General features: G+C 42.1%; 2 protein-coding genes across 2 annotated transcripts; both read left to right on the top strand.

Moving 5' to 3' along the window:
• The first annotated feature begins 1286 nt into the window (after positions 1-1286).
• nkx2.3 (NK2 homeobox 3) lies at positions 1287-3457 on the top strand. The gene is made up of 2 exons (XM_068568552.1): positions 1287-1671; positions 2814-3457. Exons 1-2 carry the CDS (start codon positions 1287-1289, stop codon positions 3455-3457), a joined length of 1029 nt encoding a protein of 342 aa, XP_068424653.1.
• Positions 3458-6706: 3249 nt separating this feature from the next.
• On the top strand, positions 6707-8881 carry nkx3.3 (NK3 homeobox 3). Its single transcript, XM_068568466.1, has 2 exons — positions 6707-7140; positions 7809-8881. The coding sequence occupies exons 1-2, from the start codon at positions 6879-6881 to the stop codon at positions 8333-8335; spliced, it is 789 nt and encodes a 262-aa protein (XP_068424567.1). The 5' UTR covers positions 6707-6878; the 3' UTR covers positions 8336-8881.
• The last annotated feature ends 7868 nt before the right edge of the window (positions 8882-16749 follow it).

Raw genomic sequence — 16749 nt, 5'->3', positions numbered from 1 at the left:
TACATTTTACGTAGCATATAAATCTAATAATGATTTATGAATAACATTTAAAACACTGTGATTCTGCTAATCGGTGAGTCCAAAAATAAAGATGTTTTAAAAACTAAACGTATAACTTTTAAAAGGGGACATTATTATTATTACTGATATTATTATTACTGCTATTATTATTATTATTATTATTATTATTATTATTATTATTATTACTACCCTATTCCAAGACATTTTGAAACCATCACAAATAGTAGATACTAATATAACTATTTTGCCTCTCGCCTTTACTGCACATGAGACGAATAAAATAAAATGAGGAAACTGTCCCAAACGTTTTACCCATGGCTTGTTACAGAAATACTGACCTAAGGTCAAGGGAAAGCATCGTGGCCAAATGTTGGTGGAAAAGGACCCTGCCACTTTCTAAAATTAAGGAGAAATAAATGAAGCAGTACGTGTATTTTCCTCATATCTCATTCGGCTGCCAATTTTATCTCATTTCCCACCGTTGCGGCATATTATCTTATCCATGGATTGCCGGGACAGGAAACGAAGATATGCCTAATCTTACAAGCAGCGTAGTGATGATGGGGAGAACTGTGATGTCGTGGGACCATTCAACAGAGACGAAGGGATGAATACATGACACTCGAGGTCACTGGTTAAACTCAAATAATGAGGTTGCTTACCAAAAGAACTTACACGTTCAAAAAACACAGAATAAAAAAGCTTCTTGTGCTGCCTTTTCGCTTTCAGTGTTTTCTGTTGAAAAAAAAAAAGAGTAATACAAGGTCCTTGAACACCTTAGTCTGAGGGGAATCGATTGAATTTCATATATTAGTCATTGTGTCTTGCTGACACACACACACACACACACACACACACACACACACACACACACACACACACACACACACACACACACAACGACAGAGTGAGAGGCTGCCTCTCGGTCCCTCCCCCGCTTCAGGACGTCACTGAAAGGGAGAGGACAGCATCTTGGCTGACCCAGCTCTTTCTCCAGATAACTGAATTCAGACAACCAAACCGGATCGACCTCTCTCTTTCTCTCTCAGCCTTCCAGCCGTCACCACACAGCCAACAGGAGAGGGATGTACAGCTGAAAGAAAACCAGTCCTCCTTCGTCTGCATGAAAAACAAGCATTGCGCCACCCTTCAGCACGCTTACGCGCGTAGTTTTTAATTATTATAGGCGCAGTTCGGAGAGAAATTGGGCCAATTTGGGGCCTGTTGACTATCTGCTATCTGTCATCTCTCTCTTGGTGGTAATAATGCTTCCCAGCCCGCTCATAACTTCCTCCACCACGCCTTTCTCCGTGAAGGACATTCTGAAGTTAGAGTTGCAGCAACAGTCTCAGCAGCAGCTCCAGTTCATCTCCTGCTTCGGTCTCTCCGGTGCGCTGTCACCGCCGGGAGCTTTCCCAAATAAACCGCTCCGCTCCCACTCACCGCCCTCCTGCATGTTGGCCGGACGGGACAGTCCGAGTCCCCTCAGCTCCGGTCTCTCGGAGGGCGAGGAGAGGATGTCGTACCTCAACACGCTCACGGCTCAGGACCGGCTGGCGGACTCCGGGCTGCCGGGGGAGATGTTCGGCCACCCGGCGCAGAGCCACTCTGCAGACCTCCGGCTGGAGACCGAGCAGGACCGAGACAGCAGTGAGTATGATGTTCTTCCAAAGAGCGAGGACAATTATCCCTTTCCTTCTTATCAGCAATTGTATAAATAATAGCAGGGGCAGAGATGACAGAGGAGATGCAGAGGTACATTAGCATAAATGTGTCGATCTTGCGGAAAAACATGAGGCTATACATCTAATATTCATATTACTATTCTCAACAGACTGTAATATATATTTCTGTATCAATAATTTACCGCCGAAGTTATCATTTGTTGATTGCTGTATAAATGACGTTCAGACGATCGGTTATTTCACCAAATGAGTGAATGTGATCAGCTAAACTGGAATGAGATTTACTAAAAATACAAAATGAAATTGTAATGAAATTATATAACAGAAGTAGATTGCGAGAAGGCAAGAAGTATATATTGTATGATTATTTGAGTGAATATACTATATGCAGTGTAGGTATTTAGCAACTTTGCAGGCTGGACGCGCATTAATCCTTATATTCAGCTTGTCGCTGTGCTTGAAGCTTAAATACATATTTAAGTCTTGTTTACCTCTGAAGTGATTAGTATTCTTAACAAATAAACCCATATAAATCCATAAACAACAATTTTGAAATGTTGCATGTGCATGCGCCACAGAAATCCAACAATAAAATATATACCTTCAACTTTAATTTATCTTTTTAAGATCTAAACATGCTTACTAATGAATTGAAAATGTATGCTCACGCTTTCATGAAGTCCTCTTTGAAACCACGATTTATTTATTCATTTAATGAATAGGACAACTTGCAAAGCAGAAATATATATATATATACTAAACGCAATATTGTGGGGGAAATTATGAAAATTATGAAAATGATCTATGTTATATATATATATATATATATATATATATATATATATATATATATATATATATATATATATATATATATAACTCAATATTGTGGGGAAATTATGAAAATGATCGGTAGTATATTTTTAAAATCCACAAATAATTGCTCCGGGATAAACTTATTTTTTTACAAGTATACATTTTTTCAATGAATTAATTTCTCTGTATATTTGATTTGGAAATATTAGTTTTGGGTGCTAACATCCATATGCATAATTATCTCCTCCTATGAAGCTCTGATTGACATCTACACGTTTCTCCTCCCGGCAGAGAGCTGCGGCGCGCTGCGGGGTGAGAGCGAGGACGCAGACTCCGAGAAGCCCGCCACTAAGCAGCAGAGGACCAGGAGGAAACCCCGCGTCCTGTTCTCCCAGGCTCAGGTGTTTGAGCTGGAAAGGCGCTTCAAGCAGCAGCGGTACCTGTCCGCCCCGGAGAGAGAACACCTGGCCAGCTCGCTGAAACTCACCTCCACCCAGGTCAAGATCTGGTTCCAGAACCGGAGGTACAAGTGCAAGAGGCAGCGGCAGGACAAGAGCCTGGAGATGGCAGGTCATCACCATCACCTCCACCACCACCCACCACCGCCCAGGAGGGTGGCTGTGCCGGTGCTGGTGCGGGACGGGCGGCCTTGTCTGACTGGATCTCAGAACTATAACACTTCCTACACAGTCGGAGCTCCAAACCCGTACAGCTACAATGGCTATCCGGCATACAGCTACAACAACTCGGTGTATACTAACACGTACTCTTGTACATATTCTAGTTTACCCGCCCTCCCGCCGAACAACACTCCTGCTAATACGTTTATGAACATGAATTTGGGAAACCTCGGTGTACAGACGCAAAGCCAGGCTGCCCAAGGACCACTCGCGACACCCTGCCAGGGAGCTCTGCAGGGCATCCGGGCGTGGTAGCGCGCGTCTTTAGCCGAGAGAGACTTGTATGGCTGAATGGACTCAAGCATGTAAACCGTCAACTAATGCAACAAAAGCACAATTCAAAACGCTGAAACACAAGAGAGATAGGTCAGTTGGCTGTGACTCAAGGCAGGCCGACGAGGAACCAAATGACTGAGACACAAGCCATATACGATATGCGCATTTCTCTCTGAGCCACAACGTTCAGAAACCGAATTAAAACTGATGTTGGATACATTTGATTGTCGGATTAAATGTCGCCGCTGAGCAACGACTGTGCGTTGCAATGTGGCCTCTTGGCTCGAAATGTAATGTGCGACACCAAATAATGTGAAATTGTACATTACCATACAAACAAGTTTATATGCATATAGCCTATAATAAATCCAGTATTGCCCTAAAAGGCCCACACATTCAATTAGCCGTATAAAATGAATTTCAGAAATAACGAAATAGACCACAATTGCTAGATAACGCAATCTTATTAAGTATTATGTTTTTTTCTTTTCTTTGTAACAGTGTGATTTATTGTTGTCCAGCAGACTGCTAATGAGACTGAACAGATGTTAACAGATTAAAACGGCTTTAAGTTACAATGACGATGGTTCTCACTGATGATGAAAGTAAATAATACAACAAACATGACAAACGTGACTGTTTTGTGCTTTTGTGTGTGTGTGTGTGTGTGTGTGTGTGTGTGTGTGTGTGTGTGTGTGTGCGTGCGTGCGTGTGTGTTCTTGGAACCAGTGGCCTATATACATTAATGTAAAAATGCACACTTACATGGCTTATTTATTTCAGATTTTGCTTGAAAGCAGGTTTTTTTTTTTTTAACATTCGCATCAATCAGGAAACTCAAATAAATTCATGTTGAGTTAAACTTATTCTGCGTATTTTCTCATCGTCTAAAATTGTTTCTCAAACTCTTTTTTTCCCCTGTGAAAAAGCTGTGTTAGACTTTGGTCTGAGACAAGAACCAGAAACAGAGAGAATTTAGAGGCGAGCTAATGTCCGGTCAGGATTCAGAGATGGACATTAACCAGACAGCCAACATCCCGGGACCCACAGAGCGAAGAAACTCACAGGACTTGGGATGATAAATATTGTTGATAAAAAAAAAAGTATCCTTCAGGCCATGAGACAAATAAGTCCAAAATGAATATTTAAAATTAAACATTGCTTTTTCATTGCAAAAATAACGAGAGTAATGTGTTAATGATATAGCACCGGTATACCTTTATAACTGTTATTCCATAAAACAAATGACCTGCATTTTCACTCACTTACAGTCGAGGGCACACACACGCTGTCTATTGGAGATGGACTTAAGCAAACACCTTCACCGGGCATGGTAGAATACGCAGACACTATTAATGGAGATGAATGGCAACGTAAACAGAGTGTTTGTCTCCTCTGATAGCCTCACCGGCCACTTCCCCTGGCTACTGCACTGCCGGTAGGACATACCTGGTGTCAGCTCTAAGTGCTGCACAGTCACTCGTGTAAATAGAGCTGGCGACAGGACGGCGATGCCTGAGGACGCGGCCTGGCCATGGCTGCTCTGATCGCTATCTCCTGCTTCCAAAGATAGCAGCAGCTCGGATCATCGCCGCGCTAGGCGTGGAGTTTCCCCAAAACAAAGTCTCCAATGGCAACCACTCGAGGACCTCACAAAGGAAGCAGGACCCAAATATAGAGAAGGAAAAGTGCTGGAGACCCTGACGACAAGGCTCTGCTCTGCTAGTAAATACAATGCTAATGAAGCGTATAGTAACATTATAAAACACGTGGATGCTCGTGTTGTACATATTGTAAAAAAACTCAAAGCCGTGGTTTTCACAAATACAATATATATATATATATATATATATATATATATATATATATATATATATATATATATATATATATATATATATATATATATATATATATATTAGGAAGCTGATATGAGCGCGTTTGGATAGAGGTAGGACTTTTGCCTATAGTGCGTTCGTGAATAAATAGCTTAACTGCCACACCATTTATTACAGCAAGCATGATACTAAGTAGACAGCTACATTTGATTGGCTAAATTTAAGCGATACCATTTGTAAGTGTGGTGATGAACGAACCAGGAGTTTCCCATCCGGACATGTTGTGACACTCTGCAACCAATTTGCGCTCCGCGCAAAACAGAAAGATGCCTCTGTTCAGTCAGAGGAAGAAAACAAAACAACAGAGGGCGCAGATCACTGCATCTGTCATCGCGTCTCCTCGATGAAGAGTAGGCCTGCTGATTGTGTAACGCGTGCGCGCACGTGTGCGTGGGAGAGAGAGAGAGAGAGAGAGAGAGAGAGAGAGAGAGAGAGAGAGAGAGAGAGAGAGAGAGAGAGAGAGAGGGGGGGGGGGGGGGAGGGGGGGTAGATAGTTGCAGTCTTCTCTTTTTACGAGCCTCTCCACGTTGTAAATATGTGCAATATGACCACATGGCGGCGCTAGTCTCCTGTTTGAGCGACGAGGCTGGAAGTGTCACTTCTCAATGGTCAATCAGATTTTCTGTGACATTTCTGTCCCGGGTTTTGTTAACACCCTTTATGAACATCATGGGCTCTAAAAGAAACTGGATCAGTTTGATAAAACATATTCAAAATGGTGGTAATGTTACATTCAAATAATGGATAGGAGCAAATATAACCATTTTTAATTAGAATGGTCTTGTCTGAGGAAAGTATAATTGAGTAGGAGCTCAAATTAAAGTTCTAAAATACTTGATATTAGATAGGCTATTGTATTGTGGACGCTTTCCTTTGCTGAGCTACATTTTACGCACGCTTCGCGAACGTTACGCACCAGATTTCCTTCAAACAGTTCACATTTAAATGATGGTTTTACACCAACAGTGATTAAAAGGGATCCACTTTGTAGAAGGAGTCGATACAATTCGCTCTGAGTGTCTTAATTCGTGTCCAATATTCAGGGTAAATGAAATGACCAACAATGTCCAATAAAGTTCATGAGCTTGATTATGACACATTTTAGTCACATGGGGCTCTTTTTTTTAAAATTTATTTCTGGCTTATTTAACATAATGAGCTAATACAACAAATCACACATCACCAAAGTCAAATATCGTCCTCAATAGAGCGCCGAGAGCAGCATGGATCTGGGCGGTGCGCAGGAGGAGGGACCAGGCAGAGGAATCAGCCTCTCGAGGTTAAACTGGCGCTGCTGCTGATACTATTAGAAGACTTGACAGCTGCTGGTGTGGCTGTTCAGCAGACCGGACTTAGATCACCACAATCAAATTAGAGCAACTAAAGCGAGCGGAGAAAAGATCTAATCAGTAAGGACTTTTGCTTTCGTGTAGCTGATCTCTTGATGCCTCCAAATAACTCGCATGCGAGCGTGAGGACATATCCGTGCGCTTATTTTCATCATGACATTAAGTTTTTCGTCCTTCTCCATCAAAGACATTCTCACAGGACGTGATACCCGAGAGAAACTCGGGAGCAGGTTTTCAGAAGAGCGCAACATCTGCACCGGGCACGCTGCGAGAGTCCCCGATCTGTCTCACCGAGACGCGGATGACACCCGCATCCACCCGGAGACACTTCCTGCTGATCTCAGACTGTCTGTTGGAAACCTCCGATCTCATGCCGACATCGAGGAGGCCGCAGGAAAGGAGACTGAGCTCAGAGGTGAGCAGTTTTACTCGAACAAATACAATTTTGACTGTCAAAGTCACGAAATTCAGGAAGAAATTAAAATCCTGCTTTGGAAACTGGATTTGTCTCACCTCATTGACATGTGTCATTTGTTTTTAGATTACATTTGGTTTTGGATAATTGTGTGATGGGATATTTTCAGCAGTATTTAGAGTAATTGTATTTCTTCATCTTTCTCAATAAAACACATATTTGAATAGATCCAAAGGTCTCTGATGGGACACGGCTGAACGTCAGCCAAAATAGTGTATCTGAGGATTTTGCTCGTTTCTTTTTCATCCAAAAGACATTTTTATTACATTACATCTCCTGATTTCATGACGGCGTGCAATTAAAAAGAGAGAGAGAGTGAGAGAGTGCGAGAGAGAGAATGTGTGTGTGTGTGTGTGTGTGTGTGTGTGTGTGTGTGAGAGAGAGAGAGAGAGAGAGAGAGAGAGAGAGAGAGAGAGAGAGAGAGAGAGAGAGAGAGAGAGAGAGAGAGAGAGAGAGAGAGAGAGAGAGAGCAAACGCTCATATTGGCCAACACCAGCACCTTATTTAAGTGACCTCTCAGCAGTAGCCCGCATGCAGCGTCACGCTTTACTTTGAAGGTAAAAAATAAAAATAAAAAACACTGATGTAATCCCCTTTGTCTCGTATAGGCGCTGCAGACCAGCAGCCACACACCGCGGAAAGGGATACAGGGCAGAGAGAGGAGGCCGAGGCAGAGGAGGAGGGATGCAAGCACAGCGGAGAGACGGTCAGCTGTTCGTCCCACGAGCAGCGGTGCAGGCCCGGAACGAAGAAGCGATCCCGGGCGGCCTTCTCTCACGCGCAGGTCTACGAGCTGGAGCGCCGCTTCAACGTGCAGCGGTATCTCTCAGGTCCCGAGCGGGCCGATCTGGCGGAAGCTCTGAAGCTCACAGAGACCCAGGTGAAAATCTGGTTTCAGAACCGGAGATATAAAACCAAACGGCGCCAGATGGCAGCCGAGCTGGTGCCGTATGGCTCGCCGAAGACAGTTGCAGTGAAAGTGCTGGTGAGGGACAATCTCAAGCAGTACCAGCAGGCCAGTGGAGTACACATCCCAGTGACTGTGCCGCTGTACCACCAGTACCACCCGTACCTGCACTACTACTGCCAGCCCTGGAGCATGAGCAGCATGTCCTGTGGAGGGATGCTCACATGACTTGGACAAGTGTCTCTCAATGTGTTGGCAGCTTTTCGTACACTCAATCTGGTCATGGTGACTGAGATTTTTCATGTTTTTGTTTTTGGATTTTTGTTTTATATTAGAGTTGTGTTGTGTTTTATAGAACCACTACTCAGTTTGACATTTTGGCCAGCGGCTTAGGGTTAAAAAAAAAACGCAAATGTCTCTCACAAGTGATATTCTGTCAGTCTTTTATCAAGAAAATGAAATAATAACGTTGAAACGTAAGCGTTATAAGCCTGCAAGCGTTGGCATTTAAAGCATAGCAATTCTGTCAATTGATCAGATTATTACTGTGTAAAGAAACATTCTAAATTTACGACCAAGGTGTTGTTATTATTTTTGGAATGATTTACAAGCAAACGTTTCCTGATCTTGTTATTATCGTTTGTGCTTATTTGATCATTTTATTAAGGCATAATGGCAAAGAGAGAGGGCTACTGTACGGCATATCTGATCAAATAGAGAACGTTTGGATTCATATAGATGTGTTATTTAACAAGATTAAATCGTGGTAACGTGCCATTGTGGGTCATATGTTCAGCTGTCTGCAGAAGACAATACAGTCCTGTTTCAGAGATTTATTTTTCCCATCACAACTAAATATTTTATGAAAATCCGTTTGTTCCTTCTGCATAAAGAGCAAGTTATCAAACATTCTGCCTCTAATTATTTCTAATGATAGAAAATACAATTCCATAACTATATCAAGGTTGCATTACACCATTTTCTATGCAGAGTGACCTGTTCGAAGGTTATTACAATGTTTTTGTTACGGACTGGTTCCATATATAAATGGCCAATGCTTGTGAAAGTGTTTCTATTTAAAAACATCAATTTTTATTTTCATACAATCTCTGAATCTCTCAATACTGAGAAAAAAATGAAGTAAAAGCTTGAAAGTGGTGTCTAGTGAAATCAGATTGATATCTCATTCAACACACTTGATAAAGTTTTATCATTTTTAATTAGAAAATGTATACAAATACTTAAACAACTCCAGTGGATCTGAAATGATGTAGCTGCAGTTCAAATAATTTTGTAATCAATTATTTACTAAATATGGGTATATATATATATATATATATATATATATATATATATATATATATATATATATATATATATGTATCAAATAAGGTGACACTAGTCCACATTGATATGGTCGGCCCATAAAATGAACTATCTGTGTGATGCTTTCTTCCTCCTGAATGACAGCCAGTCCAGCGACCAGACGCAGCAGAAAGGAATCCTGAATTTATACAAACCCAATGACAGAAAGTAGCTTATCTCAGCGTGCGAGCAGCAGAATCGAGACTGTGACATTTTAAGTATAGCATTTATTATATTTATGGGACATCTTTATTGATCGTGAAACTCAACGTAACACCTGCAGATATTCTTTATATAAGGCTAACAGACCTTTAGGAGCCTTTTGGAGAGTGTGTCTGTGTGTGAGCATGAACATATAACTATAAAATGTTCCATGCAAAGAAATGCAGACAGCAGCTAATGTAGTCATTGGTTTAGTATTACAATGATGCACTAAACCAGATGACATTTAAACGGTGAATATATACTGTTAAAATAAGATGTGTGTGTGTGTGTGTGTGTGTGTGTGTGTGTGTGTGTGTGTGTGCGTGTGTGTGCGTGTGTGCGCGTGTGTGTGTGCCTATAGGCCATCTTGCTATGTTCTGCATGAGTCAGAGAGGGCCGATAGACTGTGGGATGTCGCATCAACCAGCCGGGCTGCACATTAATCAATTCTTTCTGAAAAGACACACTCATCCCAAAGATATGTATACTTGAGGAAAATAAAAACTGCGGCTTTGGCCTTAACTGCTGGTACTTTTGTTTGCCATGATAGTTGCTGATGTATTACAAATACATAGATTAAATACCCTTTCTGGACAGAAAGAAAAAAAAAGGATTTATGTTCACTTTTGACACGACATGGTTTATTCTGTGTACAGCATGTTTGTCAGTATTTGCCTGGTATCAGCAAGGTATAATGTTGAGTAAAATCAAGCAAATATTATCATAACAACATAAAAAGAGAAGCGCTGTGATTTAAAACTTCAACTTTCATTTTTCCAGGACAAGCTGCTTTGTCAGGGAGGATCACCGTGCCTCCGCTGGGCTGGCAGCAGACTAGACCCATTTATCTCTAATATCAAAACACCACTTCAAACTATCCTAAGTGGCTGACACAATAGGTTTATGGGAGGGAGGAGTACTGCACATTACACTCATATTGACTGAGCAACTGGAAATCACCAGAGCTATATTAAGTGTAATTATTTCCATTGACACAGTTCAAGCAGTTCAAGACTGATGCAACAGCAACGGTCATGGTATGGCATCGAGGCTCTGAGGTATGCCACTTTCTATGTGCTCTGATTAGTCACATTGTGCTGGTGAAGAGTTGCTTCAGTCATTGCGCTCTACCGTGACCAGATACGATTTCTTTCCTTTTTCTGCACCCAGTGATGTCTGACTGATGTAAATTTCCATCGAGAAGAGGTAAGGCTCTGAAAAATAGTAACACAAACCATATTTTGATAACTTTTCTCATCCATGATCTACACTTAAATAACACATTTGATTGATTTTAAATCAGATGTATATTCATGTGTTTTGACCTTTCTTCTTATCCGTTATGATAAAATTAGAATCACCGAGTTAATTGTGGAAATCTGGACAAAAACATTCTGTGAAGGGAAATCTATGAGCACACTCAACATATATATGTTGTATTAATTCTTTGGCTAATGCAGTTGATCAAAACTAACATGTGTGTTGTTTGTTGTTTCCATTCAACTGTCAAGCTAATTTCAAGAAAACCTTGGAAGTGTGTTTTCATCCACTGGTGTGGAGTGAATAAATAAGTTTACATAGCGTATAGTTTTGTCAGAAATTGGCTTTAATTTGCCCAAGTAAGTCTTTCTGCAGGTACACAGTATGACAGGATGCACCAGTTTGGTTGGTTTAGGGGCCAAAGCTACTTGGTGGGTTTAAATGAAAAGATCACGGTTTGGGTTACCTCAATCACATCATTTTTTTGTGTAGTGATGTGATGTAGGTGGTGTGTAGCCTGCAGATAGATTGTTCTCAATCCACCGGAAAATGGAATAGAAGAAGTAGAGATCTCAAACCGGAAACAAATCTGACAAATCTAACCTGCATGTACAAGTGAAAAATGAAGAGGTTTGTTTCAATTGGTCACATTTTAATTGTCCTCTCATGTCAGCGAATATTAACAATGTTTCATGCTCTCCAAAGACAATATAAATATATATCTGGCAGGACTGCAACAGTGGAAACAGCTGATCAGCCATGGGTTAAATGACACAGAACTGATGCTCAAGCAAGCGTAAAAACTGTTTCCATTTATAGCTTCTCTAACTTCACTTCAATCTGCGGAAACAAATATGTTAATGCAAAATACGGCCATTGTCTGACATTATCTGACTGTCTGCTTGTGTGTCTTTGCCCTTCAGATGTCTTTGCTACATTCCCAGATCTCATCAATTGTGTGCTGCTCCAGGCTGCAGTCCACTGATCCTTCAAACATTGCTGCATGTATAAATATGTAATGCTCAAGTATGTAAACACTTTGAGTCTTGCTTTATGAGTGTGCCTCCCCATGAATAGGCTCAGTGAAGAGAGAGACAGAGAGATTGAAGGGAGCCTGAAGAACATGTTCATCTGCCTCTTCAAACAATCAGTGCCAGATTCCACAGCTAAACAAAGCGTTACAGTGCAGATGTAAAGAGGACGCATTAACGCCAGTAGAAACAGGTAACTTCCTGTTGTCTTTTTGTCGTAGATAACTCAGCTGGGAGGAATGCGTTGAGGGTGGGGCCTAGTTAAAGTGAGCAACTCAGGAATGACAGTCCTCACCTAATCCACGCTCGGTTTGCTGTTAAGATCCAGATCTATTGAAGGCCAATTCTCACAGGGCTCCTGAGCAGCAGTTACACATGCACTTCCGATGCGCCTATTGTAACAGGAATTACTTTCTCAAAGGCCAAAAGGGCTCTTGTTGACGGTACTATCAGAAACAATGACGACCAGCGCTAAATATTTAAAAGATGGAGCAGTAGTGTGTGTTTTGCCGCGTGTCTTAATGCGTTGGCCCTTGGCAGACACAGGGCCAGGACTCAGGAAGGAGAGGGGTCACTGTTAATACCTCTGTTTAAAGACAGATCTGCTTCCCTTTGACCTGGTCTCTCACACACACATACACACACATGCAGGCGCGCACACACACACACACACACACACACACACACACACACACACACACACAGCAAATAATCCCACCCAGAGGACTCTCCAGGCTTGTTCCAGAAACTATTAGCAGATAGCATCAGTGTATGTAGGAATGTAAACATTTACAGTAAAGCTAAAAAGACATCAACTCCCTCTGGGAAGACACATTCATCACGCCAACATCAGCACTCTGGTTGCAAAAGGAATTAGCTATCACACCTTTGTGCACAATTTGAACCGATTTTGGCGATCAGCACACATTAACTTGATAACTTTTCCGTTGGATGCTGCAGTCTTTACTATACTGCACACTTCAATAACATTTTCATCTCCGAAAGCGAAAGCATTTTATGAAAACTGGTTTACATCTTTTGACAAATCCTGTTTGACATTTGAGGCTGAGCAGTGTAGAACCCAGCAGTTGTTGTGGCCAACCGGTCATATAATATTGTGCTTGTAAGGAAATGGCAGTGATTGTAGATCTGTGTTTGTCAGGAGCTGGAGCTGGAGCAGGAGCAGCAGCAGCAGCACCAGGAGCAGGAGCAGGAGCAGCGGCAGCAGGAGCAGAAGAAGCAGGAGCAGCAGCAGGATCAGGAGCAGCAGCAGCAGCAGCAGCAGCAGCAGGAGCAGGAGCAGGGGTCATGAGAGATTAGAAAGAATAGAAAGATGAGCCCACCCAGAACTTTAAAAAACAGACTCATTTGAAGGATGTAGCAGGTCTAGTCCACCCGATGTGTGTGTATGTGTGTGTTCGTGTGTGTGTGTGTGTGTGCGCGTGTGTGTGTGTTGGTCCATTAGGAGCAGATATGGGATATTCAGGGCTGAGCGTTTGAGTGGAGGCAGATTAAGGAAAAGCACGAAGGTAAAGCTCAGGAGGGAAAGTAAGACCACAAGTACACCATACATCCCCTTGCCAGACACTTCATTATGTCTGTATGCACAGTTTATATTTTTGCACTATTATAAATAGAAACATATGATGAACATTGAATTTGAACTCTGGAGATTATAAAATACATGTAGTACAGGAAACACACCAGGAAACTTAAAGGTTGTATGAAGTGCAATGTGTTGATGTGTAGAGACAGTGTGTCTTTCACTGGTTGAGGGTGTGTATGCGCTGAGCTCCTCTGTCCATAGATGGACAGGAAGTCTTCCAAGCTGCTTCATTTCCTTCATCCGACTCCTTTTCGCTCTCATGTCTCCCACACACATGCTCAGACAGACACACACTCCTCCAGAGCCGGCCGCAGGAATCCAAATGTTTTAATTAGTGGTGATAAGAGGAGACAAGGAGAGCATTGAGCAGCTGTGACACACAGAGAGACGACTCCTATCAGTGGGTTGATAAAGAAACTCCTCAGGCCCACTTACGGCCTCTCAAGCTTCCCTCGGCCCTCTCCTCTCCAAGCTCTCTCTCCACACCTCTGACGAGAGGGACTCTCATCCTTGCTGTGTGAAACAGAGTATTCATGTCTTGTTGTCTTATCGTCACAACCCCAATTAAAACAAACTTTCACTCATCCGCTCTTGGTTTAAATTTCAATCTTGCTTTTTATGATTCCCCGCCTTCGTCTGTGTTGTACTCATCTGTTCCATGGATTCAATCTTTCAAGCCCCATTCTGTTCTGCTCTCATAGACGTCATTAACCCATTAGAAAAAAAATGACTATATTTTACAAAGGGTTAGACGTAGAGCAAAAAACTTGTGCTAACCTTGAACCAAGGCTCTATCTCTGGAGGTCTGATACACGCGGAAGGATACAATGTATTAGATCCTCCCTGAAGCTGTTAGCCAGAGAACAATGTTTTTGGACATGTGTGTTGATAACAAATTTCCAATCTTCACCTGGACTTTGAGCAACTTCGCACAGCAAAAATAAAATAAAATACAATTTTAACAATAATATAACTTTTTTTTGAAAAGATTGGCTCCGGTATAGATCACTGCTGCAAACCCCCATTATTCAACATATTTCAGTCAAGTGTGTCATGAAAACTTTTTGGTGCCAATGCTTTCATTGAATAAACAAATGGCTCACGGTTTTCACCAGACTGGTTTGTGCTGACTGGAGCTCGAAGGCATAGCCGTTAAGCTTATTTGGCAGGAAGGGAAGACAGCTTACTTTTCAAGATCAAGTTCAAAGAGCAGGAGGTCTGTGTCTGCCTCAGTGTCCCTGACTGCACCTGTGTTGTTCCGACACACACACAAAAAGACGCACACACGAACACACACACGCGGACACAGGGACATGGAAGGAATCTCCACATGGCTTCCCCCAACTTACAGACAACTTCAATTTTGGTCTCAGGCCGTGAGTGTAAACTGTGAGTGTGTTTTTGCACTTGAACATTTGCTGGATGTGCTTGATGTATACTAAGTGTGTGTGTGTGTGTGTGTGTGTGTGTGTGTGTGTGTGTGTGTGTGTGTGTGTGTGTGTGTGTGTGTGTGTGTGTGTTAAGTTTGGGTTGCAGCTCTCTGAAATGCTTGAAAGAAGATTGTATGACCTTGCTTACCTTTTCAAAGAATTTGTCACAACATTTGAGACTGAGGGAAAGGCAGAGGAGAGAAAGTGCTGGACACCTGCAGTCATCTGTAACAATGCTGCAGTTGATCACTGCCAAGGCTTCACTCCCAAAAGCCTAAGGGATGATGTGTGTGCGTGCTTGTGCGTGCACATGTGCTTTTTGCTTTGATCATGAAAGCAGTGTGGCAGAGGATTGGTGATCCCTCCTTAGGCAACAAAGGCAGTTGAAATATTCAAACTTCACATGCACTGTCTAAATTGTGCACACAGCCTTTCTAACTCTTTTTAGCCGACACTGATTTTATGTTGTTTTTTTCCTCATCACACTTTGCTCATAGGAAAAGTGTCCCTGCCCTAGAAGCATTGTTCTCCCTCTCTCTCCTTCTCCATAGTCCGGCCCATTAGCAATGGCATTTCACTATAAACACTTGGATTTATCTCGGAGCTTTCCATTCATTGCAAGTCGTGCATGTTATTCTTTTATTGCACGAGAAGTGAGAAGGATCCTGTTTCAAATTCACATTCACACACACAACATCTCCACGTTGTCCTGCCACATCACATATACATGCTCATAATCAAAACAGCCGTTTTCTCTTCTGTTGCAGCTTTCTCCCACAGTAGAAATGCTGTGTGTGTGTGTGTGTGTGTGTGTGTGTGTGTGTGTGTGTGTGTGTGTGTGTCTCTGTGTGTGTGTGTGTGTGTGTGTGTGTGTGTGTGTGTGTGTGTGTGTGTGTGTGTGTGTGTGTGTGTGTGTGTGTGTGAGCGATCATCTTGTATCCTTGGTGGTGGTGGGAAGAATTTCTCCTCCCCAACTTGTTCTCTTAAGTGATGACAGGAGCCTTATCTCCCCCACATCCTAATTCTCCACGATGGGAAACATTCAAGCCACAACTGGCACAGTGGGTTGATATTCTTTCTGCTATGTTAGCAGATTGTCCGTCATCCCGATTTTACATTTTGCTATGCTTCATAATTCAGTCTGACGCTCCCATCTTTGGAGTCCTATCAATGTGAACGAGGAATAAACAGATCATAATCTTAGCCAGGAGCCTTTTTTTTTTACTTAATTTTGATGACAATGCGGCCATTAGTCTTTTTTTAGGAGAATTTAAAAAGTAGACATAAGTAGACAGTAAGGCAGAGACTGGATCACTGACAAAGCTGACCACTGCCCCATGCAGGATAGTATAGATTAAAAGCATTAATCAGTCAACTGCACTTTTTGAAGATTTCACTGGCACAGCTATCATTAGCTCTCTCGCATGTGACCTATTAAGCATGAAGAGTTATAGAGATAAGGACAATGCAATCAACATTTTTGACCCGACATTTCAAACTTCTCCCTAGTTTGAATCCAACTAGTGGTCACAAATAACTTACACAAACACAGATGTACAAATAGCTGCAGCAACCAAAACTAGATCCTCAAGTGCCCAAAACCTCCCGAGACATCTCTGCATCTATTTTATTTGTAATATGAGTTTGCCAGTTAGATCAGTAACGTTCACTACTAAAATTGCCCTTGGAAAATTCCTACATTTAATCTTTAATCTGGAGCCTGTATCTTGGGGGAGTTGTAGCGTC

Source organism: Clinocottus analis, unplaced genomic scaffold (genome assembly GCF_023055335.1).
Source record: "Clinocottus analis isolate CAN_PGR_092001 unplaced genomic scaffold, fCliAna1.0.p SCAF_8, whole genome shotgun sequence".
In the NCBI taxonomy this organism is placed as follows: domain Eukaryota; kingdom Metazoa; phylum Chordata; class Actinopteri; order Perciformes; family Cottidae; genus Clinocottus; species Clinocottus analis.
Note: the sequence above shows the minus strand (reverse complement) of the source record. Positions and strands in the feature narration are given on the sequence as shown.

Bases quoted from the DNA above. Each gene is read 5' to 3' on its own strand.
- nkx2.3 (XM_068568552.1), top strand. From the start codon at position 1,287: ATGCTTCCCAGCCCGCTCATAACTTCCTCCACCACGCCTTTCTCCGTG. The intron at 1,672-2,813 runs GTGAGTATGATG...TCCTCCCGGCAG, and splicing joins CGAGCAGGACCGAGACAGCA to AGAGCTGCGGCGCGCTGCGG.
- nkx3.3 (XM_068568466.1), top strand. From the start codon at position 6,879: ATGACATTAAGTTTTTCGTCCTTCTCCATCAAAGACATTCTCACAGGA. The intron at 7,141-7,808 runs GTGAGCAGTTTT...TGTCTCGTATAG, and splicing joins AAAGGAGACTGAGCTCAGAG to GCGCTGCAGACCAGCAGCCA.